Source organism: Trachemys scripta, chromosome 7, assembly GCF_013100865.1.
Source record: "Trachemys scripta elegans isolate TJP31775 chromosome 7, CAS_Tse_1.0, whole genome shotgun sequence".
NCBI classification, from domain to species: domain Eukaryota; kingdom Metazoa; phylum Chordata; order Testudines; family Emydidae; genus Trachemys; species Trachemys scripta.
Window position 1 is genome coordinate 38,431,256 of NC_048304.1, and position 25,978 is coordinate 38,457,233.

Here is a 25,978-nt window from a genome sequence, read left to right on the forward strand (position 1 = left end):
TATTAAGTCGGTAGACATTGTGGTGTCCTGCTCCCATAGTAATAATTCAGTTACAGTCATATTTTATTTATGCAAGTTTCAGAGGCATGGCTGTTGAAACAGCTATGAGCAAGGAACTTGTGTAGTCTCATGGGAATGGAACCTGATGAGTCATGTCTTATGTCTTCATTTTGCATATTCACTCTGAAACTATGGTGTGTGTGTGTGTGTATGTGTGTGTGTGTGTATATATATATATATATATATATATATATATATATATATATATATGCTCTCCTTTTTGATAAAATCTAAGTGTGAGTCAAAAGCAAGTTAATTTTAGCTGTAAAACAAAGTATGTCTAATACTCTGACTACAAACAGAAGTAGCTGTTAATGTTTGTTTTTCCTGCATCATCTTTTATTCTAAATATCAGTGCAGTATTCTCCTCTGTGTATAGTATGAAGAAAGGTGGTAAAATTATAAGTGATTCTTGACAGCGAGGATTTCTTATCTAGTTACCTTTAATTTCCTATGATCAAAAAATAAAGAGTTGCAAACAAGTCAGTTTGACTCCCTGAGATTTGTAATGGGTTGCTTCTCGTTTTCTTTAAAGTCCTGGTGGTTGAAAGTTGCACTATCTAACATACCTCCCAAAGAATCTGTGCATAGTGTGCCACTCCCAGCTGTGATCACGTCCTGTTTCACAAACTAAACAGACCAAGAAAATACTTGAATGAGCAATATCCAAGGAAAAGTTAGGGTTTTGCAGGAAGTGGTGTTGATGATGATAATTGTTGCTACTCCTTCTGAATTAGTATGGTACCAATGCCTTGGCCCGGTGCAAGTTGCGAGAAGCGGGTCATCTTTAGGTTAAAATAAAATAACCTCCCATCCCCTCACTGTCCTGATCACTTGTAGTCATTCAAGTTCCCAAAGTGCTTTTCATAAGCATAAGTACTGATCTCTTGGCCAAATTCCAACTTGGATAATTACTTCACTAACTGACTGAAGTTGATATCAGTTTTACATACAATCACTTCTGTCATGCAGCCGTCTCTAGGGTGGAATGCAGCAGGTGATAAACAGCACACAGGAACACTATACAGCATTTTAGGACAGGAAGTGAAGAACACTGTCCTATCCAATAGTAATTAGACAGAATATAATTATCCACATTAGAATTTATATGAGCTGTAAGGGTTATGCCACCCTGAGTTAGTATCTTTTTCTTTATGATGATGGTGAGAGCAATTGGATAGTAGCACATTCTGCTAAGAGGCACAAGAGGAATGCTCAAAAGGAAGTCAGATGCCACACAATAGAAAAATATACACCATTTGTCTGAGGCCCCTTCCAGTTCCTATGTAAATTTAAAAGGTAGTGTCTTCATTATTTTAACTTTTTCTTTCCCTTTCTGTTTTTTTTCCTGCTTACATATACCCTCATTATTACTATAACACTACCAATAATGTTCGTATCAGACCTTAAAACCGCTCGAGCTGAGCCTGGGTTCACCATGCAATAATTATAGGTTTATAACAGGGATAGACAATTATTTTTTGTCTCAGTCCAAATTTCTTGGTCAAAGTATAATCAAGGATAGACTCCAGAGAACATAATAACAAAACAACAATAATGATGATCAGATTTTTGGGTCCGTTCAAAAGTGTCTGGCGGTCCAGATTTGGCCCACGGTCCGCCTATTGACTACCTCTGGTTTATGAGAAAGCATTTTAGTGTGTGTGATCCTACTTTAGATGGAACTGATGTTTAAAAACACTAATTTATTTTTCTTCTCATTATGTCACTATCTAATTGTACAGTTCCATAACTTAGCATGTTTTGATTTTTTTAAAGTTTAACCTTAACCTCTGAATTTCCTGGATTTGTAATGCTTGTTGTTGGAATAATTACATCCTTCCATATAATTAGATTTTGTTCCATTTTTTTTAAATACTTAAATGAGAATTCCTGTCTGCTTTTTGCCTTGAAGTATATATTTTTATTTTAATTGGGTTATGTTTTAGTTTAGATTGTTTAATACAGTCAGGGATGCGGAGAAGGAAACGAAGTCTATTAGTTTCAGGTACATTATCACCTAGCAGCTACCAACGAGTATTTATTCAGTTATTAATTTTAATTGCATGAGGAGAAAACAGTGAAATCTGTTCCTGAGCAGTAGTCATGCTTTGTGTCCTCCCATCTCACCTTGAGAGTGAACAAGGTACTTGGGGAATTCTGTGCCACTGCGTGTGTGCATATATTGTGTGCCGCGCAGATATATGTGTGTGTGTGTGTGTGTGTGTGTGTGTGTGTATATAGCAACAGAGGGTCCTGTGACACCTTTAAGACTAACAGAAGTATTTGAGCATAAGCTTTCGTGGATGAATGCCCACTTCATCAGACGCAAGATAGATAGATATAACTTTTGTTGAAAAGTTGCTGCAGTTCCACCTTGTGCCCACCAGAGGGCGCTGTGGTGCTAGACCACAGTAGCCACTCCTGGCCAGTGCAGGTACAATAGGGAAGAGAAAGAGCCTGCCTTCTTTACAGTGCCTGTTGGTCCAGGTCAGGAGACAGACAGTGTGGGGCTGCTGGGGGGTCAGATGGGCTCATAAGGGTTAATGGGGGAGGACAGACTGGGGCAGGGGCTGAATGGGAATGGAAGTGCAGGACCACATACTTTTCCCACCCATACCCAGCAACCCTTCAAATTCATACCCAGGCTCCTTCCCAGCAATTACTTCCCTCTTCCTCAGTTCCTCTGTTACCCCTGACCTCCCCAAGCATTTGCACTGCTTCTGAGGGGTGTGGGAAATACAGTTCTGTATTGTAATTTAAATGATTTATTACTCGAGTTCTGTATTAAAATGCCTAGTAAGGGGGGGAGGGATAGCTCAGTGGTTTGAGAATTGGCCTGCTAAACCCAGGGTTGTGAGTTCAATCCTTGAGGGGGCCACTTGGGGATCTGGGGCAAAATCAGTACTTGGTTCTGCTAGTGAAGGCAGGGGGCTGGACTTGATGGTCCCTTCCAGTTCTAGGAGATGGGATATCTCCATTAATTATATTATTATTATTATATTATAATCTATTTGTCAAAAAACATTGCCTGAATCTTTTTTGTTGTCAGATATACTTGCTGACAGGTATTTTGGAATAAATTACCAAAGTAATTGAAAATGGTGTGATTATATTGTGTTATTTTGACAAATATGCAGAATTTTACAGAATTTTAAAATATTGAGTGCAGAATTTTTAATTTTTTGACATAGATTTCCCCCAGGAGTAGAACAAGGACAAGGTCATCAGCTGATATGAATATACATTCCAAGTGGCATAATAACCTGTCTGATATTAGAAATGGTAATGAGTGAATATGAAATATATAAAAATGGGAATCCATTAGGGACTACCTTACACAGGTTTTGTACAAGAACATACCTCAGGAATAAGGACCTCAAATACCATTTTCCAAATCACCTGAGTAGGTGCTTTAATACTACTGAAAATTTCACACTAAATCCTTAATATCAGTAGATGGCAAGCTGGACTCAGTACATCTGCATATGATTAGCAGGAGTCTAATATTTTCAGCTATATGTAAGCATGAAAAAAATAGCAAATGGATGGAAAGTTTCTGGTATCTGATTTCTGAGAGTATACAGCTTGTTTTTTCTCTACACATCTTAGAAAGACAATGAAACCAAAATATGTTTCAGCTGATAATCTTTCATGAGCACATTTAAATATTTTTTCCAGTAGAAACAAATATTGGTGATGGGTGAGAACAGAAAGCAGCTATATTTAACTATTAGTCATATTGGAGCTGCTTTTTAGAAAAAGGTGAATGTAGCTGATCTTACAATTGTGCAGCTAATTTGTGTGTGTAATTACCGCCTATAAATGGCCATTTAGAGGAATAACTAACTGGCCATTTTGTTGCTTGCAATCAGGGTAACTGTGCAAATTAGATACAGATTTGCATGTGGCCATTTGATAAAATTGGGCACTAATATTGATCTAGACTTATTTTTGCCAGAGCAGGGTATTTTTATAACTTTCTTTGACATATAAAAATCTCAAATGGTGGAAAAATTCCATAGATATTTAGAACCATTAAGTGATTGAGATCATTTTGACTTTTACAACATAGCCTTCAACACTTACGGTAACTCTTTAAACTGCTAAATTAGATAAACTCTTTGAATACAAAAAGTGATTTGTTCTTCATGTTGGCTGTTTGACACACAACGTGCTTTAAAGAAGACCTGCAGTAAAACAGTTTCTGATGCGTTGTGTTCGCTTGTTAAAAGTTGCTAGAAGAGTGAGTCCTAGAGATCTTGCAGTGATTAAATTCATAATTCCCTAATTCTGCGTAATTCTGCCTCTAGGGCAAGTCAAAACTATTCCTGAGGCATTACCTTGTCCAAACGTTGTAATCAGCATTTTCTCGTTTTGGCAATTTTGATTTAACCATTAATTAAAGCCACCATTTGATTGTTCTTTGACTTCTTCATCCAAAAATACAAGCTTATAGTGTGAGGTGACCCTTTGCTATTGGATTTGCAGGAGCATATCCCTGATAAACTGATTAATTGAGTACTGCAAGGAAGCTGAACTAGAATGTCTACTAAGGGATTAGCCAGATTCAAAGTCCATGCACTTTGTTGCAGAGTTATGGCATTACTGGTGAAAATGTGTGTGCAGTTTTTCACTGTTACCTCCAGGGGTTGCTGCTGTACTAAAAGTTTGAGTGTATGGAAAATAAATATATAATGGCCTGTTTTACAAAAGAAAAGTATTTGTGGTGTCATAGTAAGAAGTATAGCTCGCATGTAATGCAGGAAGTATAGTACTTAGTGGTACTTGCAAGTGTTATAACTTTTAAGCAGTAATATTAATCCATAAATAACAAAACTCATGGAATATGCTATTTATGTTTGCTTTTCCATATAGTTGGTATATAACCTGGTGACATACGTTTGCCATTGATTACATTTCAACCTGAGTTATTCCAAACTGGTGACATGCTCAGTGAATCATTTATAAGACTGTTGGGAATTCTTTCCTCGAAAGAGTGCATTGAGTACATCACAGAGAAGTAAAGTCTAGGAATGCTTACTATTAGTACCCACAATGCCTGAGCATGTAGGGATTTTAGGGATGATGTACGGAATGATTCATTATCTCATATTTGCATCAAGATTTTTTTTCTTCCTATCCCTTCACTAGGAATTAATTTCTTTTTATAATATATGTTTTAATTAATTTGGAAATTCAGAGTTCAGAACTTTTGGTACCAAGTTATTATTTAACTGGAAGCATGTGACAGATGTTAGTCACTTTGCTTAATGTAGTACTAGAAGGTGCTCAGGTACTTCAGTGATGAGTGCAGTATGAGAACCTTTATAGAATAAAATAGAACACTAGCTTCCCCCACTCCGAACACTCCAAACAGCAATTCAAATATTATAAGTTGGAATATGCCAATACTTATCTTTTCTCCCATAGAACTAGCTTGTAGTAATGGAAATTCAGGAATGCTTTAGCTACTATAGTTGCACATAGTGTAAATACTTTCCTTAATTCTCAAAGTGGTGGTGTATCTGCTCTATGGAATTTACACTTCAGACTGGAGGTACTTGCCTCTCCTTTGTCAGTGTTGTAACTTTGAACTCTTTACCTGCACATTTACATATGTAAGGACTAGCCTTTTTTTCTTGTTATCCTATTCTTGCAATATTTATTAAAACACTGTTTTGCTTTTAGTAAATGAACATGCTCTGAAAGACAGTAACGCAGCAGTGTAGCACCTAATTGTAGTGGGACTCAAGGTTTACTTTAGAGTTCTGGGTTCTGCATCAGAGAGAGTAGCCCCTGTAGTGCTTGAGGAATGATTCCAGCCTATTCCCCTTTAAACTTAAAAATGTCATTTTCTTCATTTAAAAAATTCCCTTTTTTAGAAAGTACCTTATACTATTTTTAGCCTATAGGTAGGTGGGTGCAGCTTTATCTGTCTCAAATTCGTGGAGCCAAAAAACATCATGGTAAATTTTAATTAGAAAATTATTTTGTTTATTATACAAGAAAGTGGTTACTCGAACATTAAGTATATGTGTATGTTTTTGTGCCGTGCTCATCACCATGGTCTCTGAGATCATAATTCTTTTAATATAGAGAGTCCATCTGTTTTCCTTAATAGTGATCCAAATAAAATGAAGAGCTTTTACATTTCATCTACCCAATGAAACAAGATTTGTTTTCTGTTGCATTGTTCTTAGGATCACTCTAATGGTGTGCCCCTTCAGTTGAGATGGCATACAAGCAGGTATTTACAGCACTGCTTTTCCTATTCCAAGTAAAGTAATTTTTGGAAGGTAAATTGAGTTCACTTGTATGGAAACAGTATCCTAAATTAAATTGTTTAACCTCAGTGGAACAATAATACCTTGGCATTTATATTGCACTCTCTTCCAAGTGCTTTGGCAGAATGTCACTCCATAGAACACTCCTTTAAGACAAGTGTCTGCCCTAGAGTTGCCACCTTTTTGACTGGACTTTCCCGTTTAAAACCGGACACCTGGCAACCCTCAATGGCACCCGGACACAGAAGCCAAAAACTGGACTGTCCAGTTAAAACTCAGTTGGGTGGCAACCCTAGTCTGCCCCTTTGACACAAGGGGGAAGATTTTCTAAGGCACCAACTGAAGTTTTGCACCTGACTTGTTTTGAAAGGCAGTGAGAGTTGGGCTCCCTCCAGGGAAGCTAAGGCAGAGAAGTGAAGTGAAATTGCCCAAGACCCTATCTGTGGCCCCACAAAGTCACGGGACCTCCTGGTCAACCTCCTTCTAGCCTTGGCTAAAATGACCATCTATAAAACCAGGGAGAGGAGGCTGGCCGATGGGGTCTCCTGTGACAGTGGGGCCTATTTCCGATCCTCCGTCTGCTCACGCATCCGGGCAGAGTTCCTCTGGGCAGCATCCGCTGGCTCCCTTGATGCCTTCGAGGAGCAGTGGGCACTGTCCGAGGTTCTCTGCTCGGTTTTCCCGTCAGGTTCCCTTTGTTTGACCCTTTGATCTCACTCCTGTCCCTGTTATCTCATTAGTTGTCCACCAGAATCATTTGGCTTCCAGGTCCTGTGGATTCTCCCCTTAGGCTGGGGGGAGGTCCTTTAATAGTGGGCGTCCGCCCACTTCCTGGATTTCAATAGGACCACAGAGGGAATGTGTACCAGAGGTAGGATTAGAACTCCATTAGTTATGTGTTTACTTTAGACCATGCTTCTGTAGTGGCGTTGCTTTGTCATTCAAATCAGATTTCAGGTGTTGATCTACTTTAGGGGACACCAATTGATGCCCATTAGGTTGACATACCATAGCAGCACTAGAGGGTCCTGTGGCAACTTTAAGACTAACAGAAGTATTGGGAGCATAAGCTTTCGTGGGTAAGAACCTCACTTCTTCAGATGCAAGCACTGCATCAGATGCTTCTTCATAGCAGCACTGATGCACATGGTCTGCCTCTTGTGGTGATATACATACATCGGTATAAATTAGAAATTTTTAAGATCAAGGTTCAAACTGCAGCAAAACAAGCCACATCCTGAGATGAGAACAACTGTTGTAAAAATCCCCTTAATTTCTGTCATTTATACCAGAGCTTAAACAATGAATTCTTCAGGCACTAAAAAGCCATAACGTGAAATGTTTAACTACTGACATCCCTTAGGGATTTAAAATGTAGCAGTAGACTGATTAGACTGTAGTATAAAGCTGTGTGTGCATATCCACTACCATTATTCAAAGAATTGATATGGTGGTTTAGTTGTAATTCTCATTCTTCCATCCTGAAGCCATTAAAACTCCATTTTGTTGTTATTTTTCAGTGAATTAACAACACCTATTACAATATATTGAAACCAGGTCAAATAGGAATTGCAAACATTTTTATAATCAAGTAAAAATAAGTGTCAGCTTTGTAATTTGAATTAAAGTTGGGGGAAGGGAGGGAATAATTTAAAATAAAAGTTTAACCTAAGTTCTGTCACTTGGAAATCCTCTCTCAGAAAGTGAAGCCTGCCTGCAGGCTTAGCTTGGTCGACTTCTTCCCAGTACTTGAAAAGAGACCTCTCTCTCTCTCCCTCTCTCTCTGTTTCTGTGATATCCCTCTCCTCCCCCCCCCCCTTTCAGTTTTGCAGTGGTAACACTGCTTCCTGTCAAGAGCAACTCTGACATGGCCCTTCTGTAAAGACTCTCCTCCTCCCCCTTTCTTTCAAACACTCAATACATTTAGAGACTGATCTTGTGCAGAAAATATCCCTGACATTTGAAGAGCTCCAGGGATTCAGTGAGCATGCTCAGTGCTCTCTGCCTGATAGAAAGAGGAAGCTAGTTTACATACGACTCATACCAAGCATAGCCTGCATGTCAGTGCAGTTAACTTGCAGCGGGCTGTGAGGAGAACTAGCTTGTCTTTGTTCTAGGACATTTCCCTATTTTTTTCCCCTCTTAAATTCCCAAAAAGATTTGCAAAGTTTTTTTTTGTTTTGTTTTTGTTTTTTTTTAAACCGTTTTCTTTGTAGCTGGGGGACGCAACACACTCTAAACTCAGTCTCCAAAATCCTGGAAAGGTTCCTCCCTCCCTATCCAACTTTCCCTAATATACTTTATTTTGATTAGTTAAAGGCTGGGCCTTGAGCTTGTGAAGTTTAGAAAGAGCCAGGAGCTAATCGGGCAGCGTTTGTCCCGCGTCTTTCTCCCTGTTCTGGGCAAAAGCAAACAAGCTGGTCTTTTTTGTTAGCCCGATAAATGCTATTTATGAAGATGGACCTGTTGAACTACCAATACTTGGACAAAATGAACAACAATATTGGCATGCTGTGCTATGAAGGTAATTGTTTTATTTTGCAATTTGCTTTTTATGCGGTGTGGGGTGTTTTTGTTGTTTTAAGTATGAATTCTCTCTCCCTTCTATTTATAGTTGTTACAAGGTACAGTGCGTTTTGTACTGTCTACAGGTTTAATGGGATTTGTGAAATGGAAGTTGAATTATTCTTTTTAAAGGAAATTTTACTGTTCAATATTAATATGAAGTGTTGGTTGTCTCCTCCTCCTCATCTTCCCCTCCTCCCCCGGCCCCTAGCAAAGATGGTACTGGTTGAAGTACTTTAAAGCAGCAATACCCAGATAACTTTTTGCAAGTGTTAATGTAGTTGTAAAGGAAACATTTTAAAGTCACTTTACAATATGGTGTATGTATTAATTTGTAATGTACATTGTGTATGTGTAATCTACACCATTAAATGTAAATAGATGTATACACTTAAACATATAGTGTAGATGTTGTAAGTCTCATTGTACAAATACAAGTTTTTGGTTTTAGTTCAATGCTTACATCCTGAACAATAACGAATTTTACTATTCAGCTTTTGCAATTGAAGGGAACCCATATTACAGAGCACAGAGTGGCTCTTTGTTTGACTTCTCATTTCCTGCACAGCTCTGAGAAAGCCCTGACAGTGAAGGATATCTCCCCCCTCACCCACACACAAACATACCTCCTCCCCAAAGAGCCCTTCACATAGTCCCTGTGGAAAGAATTACACAACACCCTGGAAAACTTAAACTTTTTGTCTTCACTGTGCTCTCAGTTTTCTTATTTATGTCCAGCTGACATAGGTCGGCAACTACTTCTGATAGTGTAGGTAATAGTAGCCCTGTTTTGAAGGTGCCTTAGGTAAGGTGTGGGGGATGGGTTGGTCGGAAATCAGCTTCATCATCTAGTTGAGCTTTTTATCTACGTGCAGTTTGAAGAAGTGGCTATGGCCTGGCTTTGAGTGGAAAGAAAGGCACCACTGAGCTAATTCAGCTTGGCAGAAGGGCAGGTTTTCCTGTAGCCACATACAAACATTGCAGAAGTCTCTCTTCTAATTCAGCAGGAACATTTTCCACGTTCATTTGGAAAGTAAACTTGCTATAGTTGTCAGGGAAGAAGCAGTAAAGAATGTATAGATTTGATTAAGAGGGAACCACTCACATGCTTTAATAAGAGGCTAACCCAAAAATCAGGATGCTCACTCTAGAAATAGATCTTCCCCCTTCCCCCCTCTGTTTTAAGTCAGAAAGACCACATTTCAAAGTGCCAGGGGGAGCAGAGAGGTTGCATGTAGAACTATTAATGCTTCGGGGGAGGAGGGGTTCCATTCGAACAGAGTCAAAGATCTTATGTAGAAATTTACTTAGTTATTTGCACAGCAGATTTATCAGGCTTGCTAGTCAATATTGAACAATATGGTGTAGATTGTGCATGGCCAATCAGACTTTCATGCTCTTCCCTGTGCTGCTGTTTCTTTTTTGAAACTTTGTGGATGCAAGAGTGATTGGATAAAGGAATGTTGCAGGGTTTTTGTTAATCTCATCATTGTCCTGCATTAACAATCAAGTGCTTTATTATGATGTGACTGTTGGCTCCTGATGAAAAATGGCAAACATTATAAATAGAATTTCTGCTTACTTGATGGATTTTTCTGAGGGTTTTGCTGACTAGAGGGAAAAAGTTTTGTTGCTTTGGGTCTTACTAGTTTCAGTCAATTGTATTTGTTACCTAATATTTATAAAAGTTGCTTACCAGATGTTTTCTCACCTTCCTTTGGACAGATCATACTGTTAATAGTTTGAAAGCAAATGCTCAGCTCACACTAATATAATATAGCAGCTTTTGTTTAGTTTAAACATCTGTTGCAATTTTCCTTATTATGGAAGTTAACATTATTTTTAACACTAAAATAAACATGTAAGAAATTTAAAAAAGCAAAACCTGAGCAGTGTTTATAGTGAGGTGTTTATATCCCAATGGTTTAAAAAGTATAAACACTGACCACATCTGCACTGAGCTCTGAAGGTTGTTTTTAGAGATGCTTGCAGATCTGCCATGCCAATGCCAAAGTATTTATTTTACAGGGGAGTTGTGTCAGCAATGATGGATCTTGTCTTTTTAAAAATCAACGCTGCAGTAATATGTATACTTGAGAACAAAGTGTTTTTTAGATTCAATTAATTAGTCTTTATTTAGGATGTAATACTAATAATAGTATTATTATTAGGATTTAATAAGTACTTGAACTACTTACACGTACGCAGTCTCCTGAAAAGTACTTTTGCAGATGTAAGATAAGATACAAATGAACTATGTAATGATTAGATCTATATAATAGGTTGGGATTTTCAAAAGGGCTGGAGAAAATTAGGTGCCTACATCCTACTAGAATTCAATGGGAAGTGGGTGCCTTTACTCCCTGAAGCTCTTTTGAAAATAGCAAGCATGTTGCTGCTTTTCCTGAATAGCTGCCTCAACTGCCTCTTTCAGATAAAGTGGTATAATGCTGACTTTATCCATTTTATTTTCTATCTCAGTCATTATTAAAAGAACAATGTTGTTTGACCTCACTTATTGAGGCAATTCATGTACTGGTGAAATATGGGCACCATTATCATTGGAGAGGATTTGCTCATTTTCCTCTTAGTTGGTAATGTCGCCTCTAGCATAAACAAGCCAATACAATGTAGTGACTGGCCATGGATCTGCAGGCGCAGCACCCCGGACTTTAGTGGGTGTTCCATGGATGTATTGGTGATCGGATCAGGCCCTTCAGAAGGAAAAGCAGCTTCTTTCCCCAACAAGGATGTCTTACCAGCCCTCTGGTCCATCACAGTGTATTGTGCTGATGTAGAGTGCTATAATTTGGACCCCAAGTTTAGTCTCTGTTTTCCTTGCCCAGAAAATTGGCACCCATAACTTTCAGATGGCTAAGTGGTGCTTAATGACTAGTGGATGAGAGCAGTCCTTCGGAGTGGGTCTAAATTTGGTCCTTACCTAGCACTCTGTCATTCTTTTTTCTTTCTTCTTTGGCTATCCCTCAATGTGTGAATGATGTCTGCCAAGGGGGTTCATTGTTGGGTTTTTAAGTGGCTGAGGAGCCCAATTTGTGCCCTGCAGATTTTCCCACAGAAGTGACAGGTGTAATCTTGGAGGAGACATAGTTGTTGGCTGGACTGTTGTGCCCTTTCTTTCCTCCTTTGTTACTTCTCTGTCCTCCTCAAAGTGAGCTGTGTCTTGGTGTATGGCGTGGCGCCATACGGTTCTGTTCTGCGCTGAGTCCTCCCAGTTTGCTGGGTTGATGCCTTTCTTTTTAAGGTGTACTTTCGGTATGTCTTTGAAGCGCTTCCGTTGCCCTCCACGGCATTGTCATGATACAGCCATGATTAGGGGAATATTTTGGCTGGCAGTGTGTTCTAGCTAATCTATTGGTTAGGGAGACCTCAGAGAGAAGTTGGGTTGCCTGCCATAAACCAAAGCAAAATAGGTAAATCTTTGGTCTCTGAGTTGCTTATGTCACAGATGCTATTCCTAACTGTGAGCCAGTCTGCTATGTGAGGGAGGCGAGAATGATGAAAGCCAAAGAAGGAAGCTAAGGCCCTGTCTACGCTGGCATAGTAAAGCAGCTTTCTGCGCTGTAATTCCCGAGGTGTACACACTACCAAGCCACTTAGTGCATAGCAACTATGCAGTTGTAGCGCTTTAAAAAAACTACCCCGACGAGAGGCATACAGCTTTCTGCGCCAGGGCTGCGGTGCCAGTGTAGACATGCTGGTCAATTACAGAGCTGCAATTGGCCTCCAGGAGGTGTCCCACAATGCTTGTTCTTACCTCTCTGGTCATTGGTTTGAACTCTACTGCCCTGCCCTCAGGTGACCAACCGTTAGCCCCACCCCGTAAATTCCTTTGGAAATTTGAAAGTCCCCTTCCTGTTTGCTCGGTGATGGAGTGCAGTGGTTTCCGCGCATCTTTCCAGGTGGCCATGCCTGCTCCACACACCAGGTGATCCCCCGCTTGGAACAATGCTGAGCTGCTGGACCTCATCAGCATTTAGAGAGAGGAGGCTATCCAGTCCCAGCTGTGCTCCAGCCGTAGGAATTGTGATACCTATGGACAGATTTCACAATGCATGATAGAAAGGGACCATGACCGGGACACACTGCAATGTAGGATAAAAGTGAAGGTGCTGCGGAACACCTATCACAAGGCGTGGGAGGCAAACCACTGCTCCGGTGCAGCGCCCACGAGCTGCCGGTTCTACAGAGAGCTGGATGCGATACTCGGCAGCGACCCCACCTCCACTGTGAAGGCCCCTGTAGATACTTAGTTGGCTCGCATGTCAGTCGAGAGTGGACCGAGCCAGGAGGAGGAAATCTTGGACGAGGATGGGGAGGGGGACCCAGAGGTAGAGGATGACTTGGAGGCCAGAGATGCATGCAGCCAGGAGCTCTTTTCTACCCCAGAGGAGCCTAGCCAGCCACAGCAGTGAGATCTTGGCGAAGCACAAACAGGAGAGGCGGCCCCTGGTAAGTGCATCTGATTTTTGGGAATTGCTAAAGCGAGTTGTTGGGGGCAGGAGGGTTGAAGAAAGCAGGCTTGTCTCCCACCATATGCCTAGTCTGAACGGTGGAACAGGCTGTTGATTGACTCCCTCACTTCACGGGAATCTCCCTCAGAGATCTCCAGGAAACTCTCCTGGAGATACTGGGCAATCTGCTGCTGCAGGTTCTTCAGCAGAGCTGCTTTGTTTCTTGCTCCATTAACGGTAACTTTCCCGTGCCACTGTGCTGTCATGGGAGCGGGGACCATTGCTGCACACAGGTGAGCCGCATAGGGGCCAGGGCGGAAGCTGCAGCCTTGGAGGAGACCCTCCCTTGATATCCTGATCACCCTCAGCAGCAAGGTATCTTCCATAATGATCACCTCCTGTGGAAAGTATGCAAGCAGGAATGATTATCAGGCCCCCCCTACAGTGCTGGCTCTCCCCAAGAGCCATGTGCCTCGTGTACAGCAGGGTCTGGGAAGAGTGATTTACCCTGCCCCTGTGGCTACTCACCATTTTGAGGGTCTTATGGCTCATGTGTGCTTGCCTGGGGTCAGCCGGTTAGTGACAGGTGTATGAGTACTGACTGTGTTTTAAAGCACTAAATTACTGATTCTGGAAAGTGTTGCATTTAAACTTCACAGAGATAACCATGGGAGCCCAGCCTCCCTCTTTGTTATCGGCAGCAGAGCGGCTGCGCAGAATTAGGAAGCGGCCAAGAAGAACTAAGGAAGACTTTCTGCATGAGGTTATGATGCACTCCGCCGCCGAGAAACAGGAATTGAAGGAGTGGCGGGACAGCGAGAAGAGGGACCGAAAGGAAAACGTGGCATGCCAGAAAGAAGCCACGGAGCGGCTCTTAAATATAGAGCACCAAACAGACACGCTCCAGGCAATACTAGCTCTTCAAACTGAGCAGCTTGGCGCCCGTCCTCCCTTGAAGCCGTTGTAGCAAAACTTTCTCATGCTCCCCCCAGACATCGCCAACACATTGTTATCAACCTCCTGGCTCCAGTCTATATCCGCAGCATTCCACTCCTCCCATCTCACAGTCCAGCAGTGTGGACTCCCACTACACACTGCACTCAACACCCATCCCTCTGCAGTTTGGTCCTGCTGAAGTACAGTAACCTCTGCATTGTACTCAAAGGAGAAGGTTGGATATGATCCCTGGACATACACAAATCTTTAGCTGTCTCGGGATCCCTCCTTCTCCTGGGACCTTCCCTTCCTCCATCCCCCTTCCTGCTGATGTATTTTTTTCATTTGACTCTCTCCTCTGGTGGTTGTCTTTTAATAAAAGAATTGTGTTGGTTTGAAAGCAGTCTTTGTTCTATTAGTTTAAAGCAAAAAGAGCACTGCAAAGCAGCATACAATTATGTTAAACCCTCTTGTATCGTGTGTAACAATCACCTCCTAGCATTACAAGCACTGCAATCCCGAGCATAGCTAAAAATATTAGTGGCTTTCAGCTTCAAATTGTTGCCTCAAGGCATCCCTGATCCTTATGGCCCGGCGCTGTGCCCCTCCAATAGCCCTGATCTCTGGCTGTTCAAACTCAGCCTCCAGGCACTGAGCATCTGCCGTCCAGCCCTGAGTGAAGCTTTCACCCTTCCCTTCACAAATATTATGGAGCGTACAGCACATGGCTATAAGCATAGGAACATTGTAATCAGCCAGGTTCTGCCTCCCATACAGGCATTGCCCGCAGGCTTTTAAAGGGCCAAAAGCACACTCCATAGTCATTCTGCACTTGCTCAGCCTGTTGTTGAACCACTCCTTGCTGCTGTCAAGGTGCCCCGTGTATGGCTACATAAGCCATGGCATTAAGGAGTAGGCGGGGTCTCCCAGGATCACAATGGGCATTTTGACTTCCCCTACAGTGATCTTCTGGTCTGGGAAGAAAGTCCCTGCTTGCAGCTTCTTGAACAGGCCAGTGTTCCGAAAGATGCGTGCGTCTTGCACCTTTCCGGACCAGCCTGCGTTAATGTCCATGAAACGCCCATGGTGATCCACAAGCGCCTGGAGAACCATTGAAAAATACCTCTTGCGATTAATGTACTCGGTGGCTAGGTGGTTTGGTGCCAGAATTGGAATGTGCGTGCCATCTATCACCTCTCAACAGTTAGGGAAGCCCATTTGTGCAAAGCCATCCACAATGTCACGTACATTACCCAGAGTCAGAGTTTTTTGGAGCAGGATGTGATTAATGGCCCTGCACACTTCCATCAATACGAGTCCAACGGTCGACTTTCCCACTCCAAACTGGTTAGCGACGGATTGGAGGCAGTTTGGAGTAGCCAGCTTCCACAGTGCAATCGCCACGTGCTTCTCCAACAACAGGGCAGCTCTCATTCTCGTGTTCTTGCACCGCAGGGCTGGGGCGAGTTCATCACACAGTCCCATGAATGTGGCTTTCCTCATCTGAAAATTCTGCAGCCAGTGCTTGTCGTCCCACAGGTGCATGACGATGTGTTCCCACCACTCAATGCTTGTTTCCCGAGCCCAAAAGTGGCGTTCCACTGTGGTCAGCACCTCCGTGAATGCCACAAGCAATCTCGTGTCATAGCTACTACGCATGGCGAGATCAATATCACACTCCTCTTGCCTTTGTAGTTTAAGGAATAACTCCACTACCTCTCGGGATGTGTTGGTCAGAGTGAGCAGCATACTGCTCAGCAGTTCGGGATCTATTCCTGCAGCCCCAAAAGGCAGGGCACGCAGTACACAAACTGTTGAAAGATGGTGCCAAATGCAGATGGAAGCACAGGGATTTCTGGGATGTGAAGCAATGCATCACGGGTCATTGGGACAGGACCCAGGATGTCGCGTGACCTCCTCCGCCTTCTCACAAGTCTTAGAGGCAGAAGAGAAAGAGGTGCTCTGTGGTATAACTGCCCAGAGTGCACCGCTCCGAATACCGCCGCAAGTGTGAATATGCTTTTGCGCAGGCAGCTGACAGTGTGAACACACAACACTGGTTTCCCTTCAGCACTCTCTGAGCGGCGCTGTAACTTTGCCAGTGTAAACGTGCCCTAAATGAAAGTTTGCTGAGCTCTTCCAGCATAAAGTGGCCCTCCTCTTCTGGGGTAGGTGGGTGCATTACAGGGTTAGCCAAATGGATGGCACAACTGAGAATTATTATTATTACTATTGTTATTAATTTGTATTGTAGTAAGGCTTAGAAACCTGAATTGAGATTGGTACATTACTGTTAGACGCTTTACAAAATATGGTAAAAGACAATCCCTGCCCCAGAGAGCTTTATAACCAACGACAAAGTGGGAGAGGAAACAGTTGTATGGGGGATGTGAAGTGACTTTGTCCAAGGTCATGCAGCATATCAGTGGCAGAAGCAGGAATAGATACCAGGTGAATCATCATGCTTCAAGTATGAGGGCTTCTAGATATTTTAAGATGATGGCATCTATCACAGGTGGCAACTTTGTCCTTTCTCGGGGGAGCGCTCGACCCCCCCACTCTGCCCCAGGCCACTCCACTCCACCACTTCCCCAAACCCCCATTCCCACCCCATCTCACCTCTTCCGACCCCTTTCCGCCCCCTTCCCTGAGCATGCCATGTCCTTGCTCCTCTCCTTCCCCTCCCCCCCAGCGCCTCCTGTTTGCTGCTAAACAGCTGATCTGTGGTGGGCAGGAGGTGCTGGGAGGGAGGGGAAGTGCTGATTGGAGGGGCTACTGGCAGGCAGGAGGCACAGGAGGCAGGGGGAGGCGCTGATTGGGGCGGGCTGCCGGTGGGTGCTGAGCACCCACCATTTTTTTTTCCTGGGGTGCTCCAGCCCTGGAGCACTCATGGAGTTGGCACCTATGGTATACACAGAAATGAATTTACCCTTGGATGGGCCATTCACTTCCTGCAAGATGGCTGAAATGTCTGTCGGGGTAACTATTTTGTGTGGTGTCAAGTATCAGAGGGGTAGCCGTGTTAGTCTGAATCAGTAAAAAGCAACAGAGGGTCTTGTGGCACCTTTAAGACTAACAGAAGTATTGGGAGCATAAGCTTTCGTGGGTAAGAGCCTCACTTCTTCAGATGCAAGACTTCAGATGCAAGAAGTGAGGTTCTTACCCACGAAAGCTTATGCTCCCAATACTTCTGTTAGTCTTAAAGGTGCCACAAGACCCTCTGTTATTTTGTGTGGGTAACCTTCATCCTTTTGAATGTTCTCATTAGTCTCTCTTGGCTTTAAATGGTTAGTGATGCCTCAATCAACATATAGCTTGGCAGCAAAATTATTTTAATTTTACAACATGATTGATAATTATGTAGTTTTTCTCATTAGATGGAGAGACAAATGCCTCAACTTCTTCAATCTAGAGCTATTCATACTTCTATCAGGAGAATGATGGCGGACATGTTGATGATCAGCTGTTTCAAGCAGGTTATTTTTCAGTCAGGTTGGAGATTTTAAAAAAATGGAGGCTTCTAGATTCAAGCGCTTGATATTGATGCTTAAACTGAATCACATATATTTATCTTCCTTATGACATTTATCAACAACTGCCAGTTTAATAGAGTAGTCCTTTAGTTTCATTGTTCTCTCTCTAATGAGCTTAGAGACATCAGGAAACTCATGGGAGATGGTGTCCTCACTGGGGTGAAAAGGCCATAAAGCAGACCCATTCTGTACCAGTCTCAAGTTCCTAGTGCTGCATATCAAATGACAAACACTTAATCTGGGGATGTACTCTGAGGTATAACATCTGCATCTTGTTTTGCTGTGGAAACTCAATTTACTTTAGTTTCATGTTCTTTCTCTGGGTGTCTTGTGTGAGGTAATGGAGGCAGAGCTTTGAGTTAACAAAACAAATCACAGGTGAGCCTGTCCTTTGGTACGCCAGCAGTGGATTGGTAAACTTTGGCTCCTGATAATTGCAACTTAAATATTTATGAGAAGGTGCAGTCCTCCAGTGGAAGATTGTTTCACTTTGTTGTTTATCTCAGGGAGTGCACAGATGGCTCTGTGTTGGAAGGCAGATTTCTGTCTTCCTTCCTCCCTCTTCCATTGTCTAATGCTTTGCATTATTACTGTGTTCCCGGGGCTTGGACTGTTGCACTGGGAAAGGTATAAAAAATGCAATAAGATGTAGAGAAATCCCTCCAGGCATGTTGTGAGACTCAGAGCACTCAAAATAGTTTTTGTTCTGCAATGTCTTATGGACAGTCAAGAAAACTGGATTTTGTTATCAAGAAAATTGGATCCAGATTTACAGAAAAATACCACTTTTTGTTTTGTTTCCTAGCTTAATGTAGACAGCTTATACTAGTTAGTTGCATATTACATAATTACTTCACTGACTTCCTGTAATTACTTGGCTACAATTTCCAAATAGTAAAGATGTGTAGTGTTTTAGTGCGAAGCAAGCTATTATTAAATGTGTATGTTTTCCAAAAAGCCCAGTATAGATATATGATATCAGACACAGAGCCTGAAAGTAATTCTTCTAACTTCATTTGTTCACTTTTTTTTTTTTTTAATGAAATATCACATGTTCTTTCAAGTTCTAAATAATAGTTTCCACCAGGGTTTTTTTTGCTGATCTTGCTTTTCACTCTGGATTTGTATAATCAGCTTCTCCTATTAACTCCAAAGCCTGTTTCAGTTTCTAAATATATAAAAATAGCTTTATAACACTGTCCTTCAAATAAGAGTGAGTGGAAATGTTGAACCCTATGAAAACCCCTTACATAGTGAACTGAAATATCTTACTTAATTTCCCTTTTATTTACACTGTACTGGATTGCTTCCCTCTGGATTAACTTCATTATTTTAATCAAAGTACGGTAATACACTGGGACAAACCTAGAGAGTCCCCTACATTTATACTCAGTAAGTTTTTTATTTTTAAATACCTTTTTTCATAATCCGAAAACAAAGAATTATAGACTTTTTTTCAGTGTTTGTTTCACTATCTCCTGTCACTGACGGGGAGTGTCCTCTTCAGTGTGAACTTTAAGATTCTTTTCCTTGTTGGTCCTGCAAAATAGGAGCAGTTTGGGTTTGAACAGTATTTCCCTGGACTTTTGATGTTCCTCTAAGGCCCTCTAACATTTATTGAAGGACCTTAAATCAAGAATGAACAAACAAATATGGTACTGGGGGTGTTCTATAACTTTCAAGGGGTTAAGATAAGCAGCCCATTTCCAGAGATAAAGTTTGGTAAGGTCTATAGAAGCAAATGTTCCACTGCATTGCATTAATGAGGAATTTGTTTAAAGGCTGTGACTTGTTACTCACAAGTGAAATTTGTTTCAGTGCCAGGTTTCTTTGGATGTAAATCCAGGGACTTTAGAATACACTGAAAAAGCTTAAATTGCTCCGAAGTTCAAACAATGCACTGTATTGTACAGAGGGCTGTTAGAGAGCAACTAGAAGCTTAAACAACAGTCGTCATTGTGTGGCATCTAAAATTATGAATGGAAAAAGTTCATCCATATGTATTGGTCTTGCTTTTTTTTAAACATCTAATTTGCATGAAAATAGTTGCCTCTTAATTCCTTTTTGAGGATTAATACAGATAGACCTTTATGTTTTGGTTCTGGCTGAGTAGACTCTAGAGTTTAACATGCTGCAGGCAGATAGTGTGCCAAGCAATTTAGCAGAGTTGTTTACAGTAACAATAATCCAGCAGGACAGAGGCCATAATTCTTCACTGATAATAGCACGAGGTAGTGATGAATACAAATTTCTGGAGGAGTGTTTACAAAAATTGTATTGTGCTTTCTCAGTTTTGTTTTTAATTTTATTTTAATGCCAGCCAACTTTTTCTTTTACACACAGTCTGTATCATCTCCCTCAAATATTGCTTTACAAATCAGCATGGAATTGTTGCTTGATGCACAGAGAGCCATTGTTTCCTTTCCCTTTCAATAAAAGCCATATGCTTTGGAAGGTAATTGACTGCATGATATGGCACTGCTGGCTGTTGTATTGGCACGCTAGGACCATCCATGGGTGCAGTCACGTATATGCCATGTGTTTCCACAGTGCAGTTTTAATTTCTATGGGGCAGCTTTCTTGCTGGTGCTTCATCAGATATTTTTAGGGCATTGCTAATGCTCCTTCTGACTGCCCTGGTTGTATAAGTGACCATTGTGATGCATAGGGGCTTGTGTCTGCACCACTTCTGAATTTTGGATGATTTCATGAAATTGTGTCATGAAATTAACTGTGTCTTGGAAAGCCTATATGTAGGTGGATCCCCTGTGAGTTTGCAGGCCTGTCATGTCTCTGACAGGCCAGAAACAATGGTGAATGATCAGCGCTCAACTGTCAATTCAAAGTAAAACACCTTGGGACAATAGGTTTGCTCTCATGGGAGAAGAGCTTTCTCCTCATGTCTGAAAGGGAGGGGGGAATTTGGAGTAATGGAAAATTACCAAAAAGGCAGAACAAAAGGAACAGGTGACCTTCCAGCAGAAGTCTGTAAAGGGGCTGGGGGGGCGGGGGTAGAGAGGAAATTTGGGTGAGGGGGCTGACAGGGGGAGCCATTTTGCACAAGATTAAGATGAGAGAGGCTTCTGCAGGAGCAGAATAAGGCTAGGGGGTGGAGAACCTTGCAAGCTGGAACACAGATGGTCTGCCAAGGGAAGAGAGAGCTAGCGAGGAGGGACACTGTGTTTAGTATGTTTTATTGTTTTGGGCGATCTGTACTTTCCATGATTAAGTAGGAAGAGCATAAAGCTGAGAGACTGAACAAAGTATGTGTGCCTGTTGACTTAAACACAACTGCTGCATGCACCTGAGAGAGTTAAATGGTAAACTAGAAGATTCATACCTCTTTGGTGGGAGTTTTGGGATGGGGGTGTTTAAGTGCTGGGGAGTTGGAAGGGTCAGTGCGTAGCTGGAGAGCATGTCCCAACACTTGGAGGTGGGTATCAGATAGAAGATCTGTGCCCTGAGCATGTGCTCACGGATCCCGAGTTTGGGGCAATGGCTGGACTCCATTCAGGCGCCAGGAGCTTGAAATACCCCCCGGGACTCCAGAGCACAGAGGGTTTGATTTCCCCATACAGCAATCCTAGTGGGTGGGTGGCCAGGAAGGGCTGCATCTGTGACAACCATCATAATGGCACCTAGGTGTGCTCTGCACTCTCTATTAGGAGTGTACTGTTTGGAGGAGGTGGTGTGGGGAGGGAAGGGTGGCAGTGGACCATCTAGCATAGATAGAAATTTCAAATAGATGGCTGAACTCTTAATTAAGGTTATCAATGTCGGCTTGTCAGCCTCATGTAGATGGGTGAGGTTGTGAGAGGTTATAATCCTAATGTTAGTAATAGTTTGGGTCACCAGTATCTTTTTTTCAAATTTGTCCCAAAATAAGATAGTCTTGTAGCATTTTATTAGGGAAAGTCTGAATAAAGATTTTCTTGTGTAATTTTGGCGAGGGGAAAATAAGTGATGCTTCTATAGTCCCCAAAAGGATCACTCTAGCCAGTCGTCTAGGCCAGCAGGAACCACACTGAGGCTGAGATTTTCAAAGCCATCAAAGAGATATGGATGCATAATCTTAATGGAAATTGGGTGCCTAAATCCCTTAGAGCTGAGATATTCCAAAGCTACTTAGCAGCCATGTTGAAATAAGGAATGTTTGTGAAAAATACAGAAGAAAATTGTGTAGTAGAATTTGGTTTAGAAGATTTGTTCATCCTAAGTTTTGTCACTATTTGGTTTGAGTTTTGAAATTAGATCATTGTTTTTCCTGGCCACTGATTTAACTAAATGTCCATATCCCACAGGACAGGAACCTGTTGTACAAGGAAGTACAGGGCTATTGTGCACCCCTCTAACCTTTCCCTACACAAATTTTGCATATTGCTGTTTTGTGTGTCTTCCTTGCTGCATCAGTGGGAGGAAAAATAACATACACAGGGTAATACTTCCTACTAGATGATTTATGTGGCCAGTAGTAGTAATGTTTATGAATAACGCTGAGAGTCTATAGTTCTTGTATCATAGCAGGAAAAGAGAAGGAAGCTGTACATTGCATAGCAAATCCGCTGTTGCAGCAGATAATTACCAGTCCAGTTACTTCATCACCGTTCTGCCTCCTTTCTTTCTGCAGCACAGGTGTTTGCAAGAACCCTACCTTTGGTGTGTTTTTTTTTAGTGCTTCATCATCCCTTTACTTTTCATTGCTCATCTTTCCTGAGGGATCTTTGCTCGATGGCTCACTTAGCACCTAGCAGTGTAATTTTCCCCTCACCCTTCCAAACTTTGTTAGCAGGCTCCAAGAAATATCTTGTTCTCCCAGGAAAAGGTTTGGAGCTGACTGTGTTTGAAAAGCAGTAGTTGTTCCTGGATACAGGATTGGCAGGGCAGCCATGCAGCCTGCTCTTCATGATGCCTTCCCAGTCTGTAGGGCTTAACATCAACACAGAAAAATAGAACTTTTCCCTTGTGTGTTAACACCAGGCTCTTCAATGTAGGTAGTAGTTAGATGCGGAAGAGACGTAAGAGACAAGGAGAAATATCCAGTATTCAAATGATTATTGTACTTTCTCAGCCAAAAAACGTAGAAGGGCTGATTGGACATGAACCATCCCTTGTTAACAAGGGTGGGAATATGGCCCAGCAATACTTCATATAGGAACAAACAAAACCAAAGCTCATAGTGAAAATCTGTTAAGTGAAGGTGGGGTGAAGAATGTGTTTTTTCACTGGCAGAAATGTCTATTGTTTTTTTTTTTTTTTTTGAGAGTGGCACCTGGATACTATGGTGATGGGAAATGGCTAGACAGACACTGTTCCCGTGGCACATTGAAAAGCAACTTTGCTAATCCACCACTATGTTTTCCCCATTCTCCTACTTGTAAAACAAGCAGATTGGGGAATTTCTAAACTCTGCAGCTCTGAGGGTTTCAAAATCAGACAATCTATCTTCTGGGATTGATTTATCACGTCTTGTCTAGACACGATAAATCGATCCCGGAAGTGCTCGCCGTCGACGCCGGTAATCCTGCTATGCGAGAGGAGTAGGCGGAGTCGACGGGAGAGCCTGCCTGCCGCGTGTGGACCCGCGGTAAGTACCTTTAAGTTCAAACTAAGATACTTTGACTTCAGCTACGTTATTCACGTAGCTGAAGTTGCGTATCTTAGTTCGAACTGGGGGCTTAGTGTGGACCAGCCCTAAGATATGTCACCTTGTTGATCTGTGTTGCTGTCTTAAGATAGTCCCCAGACTTGTTCCACACCTCATGATCAATGTTTTATATTCCTAATTTTAATTCAGCAGGTCATAAGAAAAAGCAAAAATATCTTGTTTCTGTGACCCTAAAATAACCTAGAAAGAAGAGTAAATACCATACAACAGTTAGCCAACTAAAACAGGAATATCCAATTGTGCTGAACATTTATTGTTTGGAAAGTATTCTGATAAAAAGCGGAAGCTTTAGAAAAACATATTCCTAGCATTAAAAAGTAATAGACATGAGAGTACAGCACCTCCTTTGTGGTGGTTTTATATGCATTTTAAATGGGGAGAGGGAAGGGGAAGTGCCACATGATTCATACCAAACTAGTTAAATCCCAGCCAGTTTCTTGGATTTGGTATAAATATTTATAGCGTGGAAGGGGATTTTTTTTTTAATATGGTGGTTCTTGCTAAAGACCTTTAGATGTCCTCTTCTGACATCTGGTGCGCATTGCTGCTGTTTCACCCCCACCCTTCAGCTTTCATGCTGTGGCATCTTGGGAAAGCTATCACAGTCACTCTGTGGTCAGTTTAAATTAAATCACATGGAGCCATCTGAGAGAATGCTGACATGCACAGTTTTCCTGCTGAACACTCTGAAACCAGTGGCTACAGTTAAGAGGTGAACTTTTCACTGCTGCCCTATTCTAGACAACAGACTACATAATTCACCAAAGAACTCCAAAGCTGGAGCTATGAAGATGTCCAGCACTAGCACTGACCCTTATAGCAGCATGACTGGTTCTTTCTCTCCAGTGTCCCCCTTCCTTCCCGAATTTCTGTAACACAGCTTAGTTTATTGGCCAACAATCAGAAATCCTCTTCTTGGAGAATCTTGAAAGTCCTACTTCCTAGCAGTGTAGGTAACTGCCTGGCAGTACTACAGCACTTGCCTTAGGACGTGCAGAATTTATATTTGCAGTGGATTAAATTCACCACCACCCTAATAGATTACAAGTGGCTCTCACTGAGTCCATATAGAAATGAATGTGATAAGTGAAACAAATGTTTGAATATGCTTTGTAATGTATTTTGCACTTCCAGTACCTTTAATCTAAAGGATCTTAGTTTGGGGGGGGGAGGGTTAGCTCAGCTCAGCTCAGTGGTTTGAGCATTGGCCTGCTAAACCCAGGGTTGTGAGTTCAGTCCTTGAGAGGGCAATTTGTGGATTTAGTTGGGGATTGGTCCTGCTTTGAGCAGAGGGTTGGACTAGATGACCTCCTGAGGTACCTTCCAGCCCTGATATTCTGTGATTCTATGATGGGCTCTAATTCAGCCTTCCGACACACCTGTGAAATTGGCAAATATTATCCTTAGTTACAGATGGGGAGACTGAAGCAAAGAGAGGTTAAGTGACTTAGTCAAGTTCACACTGTGAATCAGTGGCAAAGCTGGGAATGGGACTCACAACTCCTGACTTTACAGTCCTTTGTCTCAACCAGTAAACCATGTCATGATCTCAATCTGTTAGTGACCTAGATAGGCTTTCAACTAACTGCTTTTGAGATATGCAAATAAAAATTCCAGTGAGTCACCTATGTCAGGAAAATTTAGCATGTGTTTTAAAGCTCAGTGTCTGAACTAAATCCTTTCTTCCTTGTTAGCATGGGATGGGACGAACTGAGCCTTTAGTGCCCCCCAAAGGGGCCCTGCCTCCCAGCTATAATGAACCCTGGTGTCTCCCTGAATTGAACATAACTGAGGAAAGTGTTAGGATTCCTACTTGCACCTGGGGTTACTGGGAGCTAGTGTCCTAAAAAGGGATTATTCCGAGTGGCCTTGAAAGGAGCCAGAATTCCATCCCTCTTCCCAACAATATGAACCAGGACAGGTGCTCTGCAGACATCAGCTGGTTTGTTTAGACTTTTGTGTTCCATGTTCTAGAGACTTGTGAGATTCACGAAAAAAATCTGGCCGGACACCCTGCTAGTTTGTTTTATGTTTGCTTCCAAAAATCTGTCAGTACATCTGAAATACTGGAGCTGGTGTGGGGTGGGGAGACGCCAGCTAAGTTGCTATCTAGCTGTGGGACCCTGGGCCTGTTGCAACAAGGCAGAGTTCCACAAAAGCCAGGGTAAGATCACGTTTACCTCTGTGGCCAATGGCACCTGTCTGCCAGCTGAAGACATCACCCATGCTGTCCATGACCACGGCTTTCCCTTTCACTAATGCGTAACTGGAGTTTGGAGCAGCACAAGCTCTATTGTAGATTGGAGCATATGCCATATTTAACAGCTGGTGGACAGTGGAGGTACACCAAAGTTTTTAAATATGCACCTTTAAGGTAATGCAGGGAAGTGTTACCCAAAGTGAGTTGGAACTGGTACACTTTCTAGTAGTCCAGAACTATTGAAGCAGGTAATTAGCTGG

General features: G+C 42.1%; 1 protein-coding gene across 2 annotated transcripts in view; it reads left to right on the forward strand.

The window, feature by feature from the left end:
- VGLL4 (vestigial like family member 4) overlaps nt 1-25,978 on the forward strand; it is a 145,797-nt gene that overhangs the window by 68,579 nt on the left and 51,240 nt on the right. The window contains exon 1 of one of the 2 annotated variants that reach the window (XM_034775528.1): nt 8,308-8,871. The exons of the other annotated variant lie outside the window; for it this stretch is intronic. Coding sequence (XP_034631419.1) covers nt 8,790-8,871 — 82 coding nt within the window. The 5' untranslated portion in view covers nt 8,308-8,789. Of the gene's footprint in view, nt 1-8,307; nt 8,872-25,978 lie in introns of those variants that run through there. 2 annotated transcript variants of the gene reach the window in all.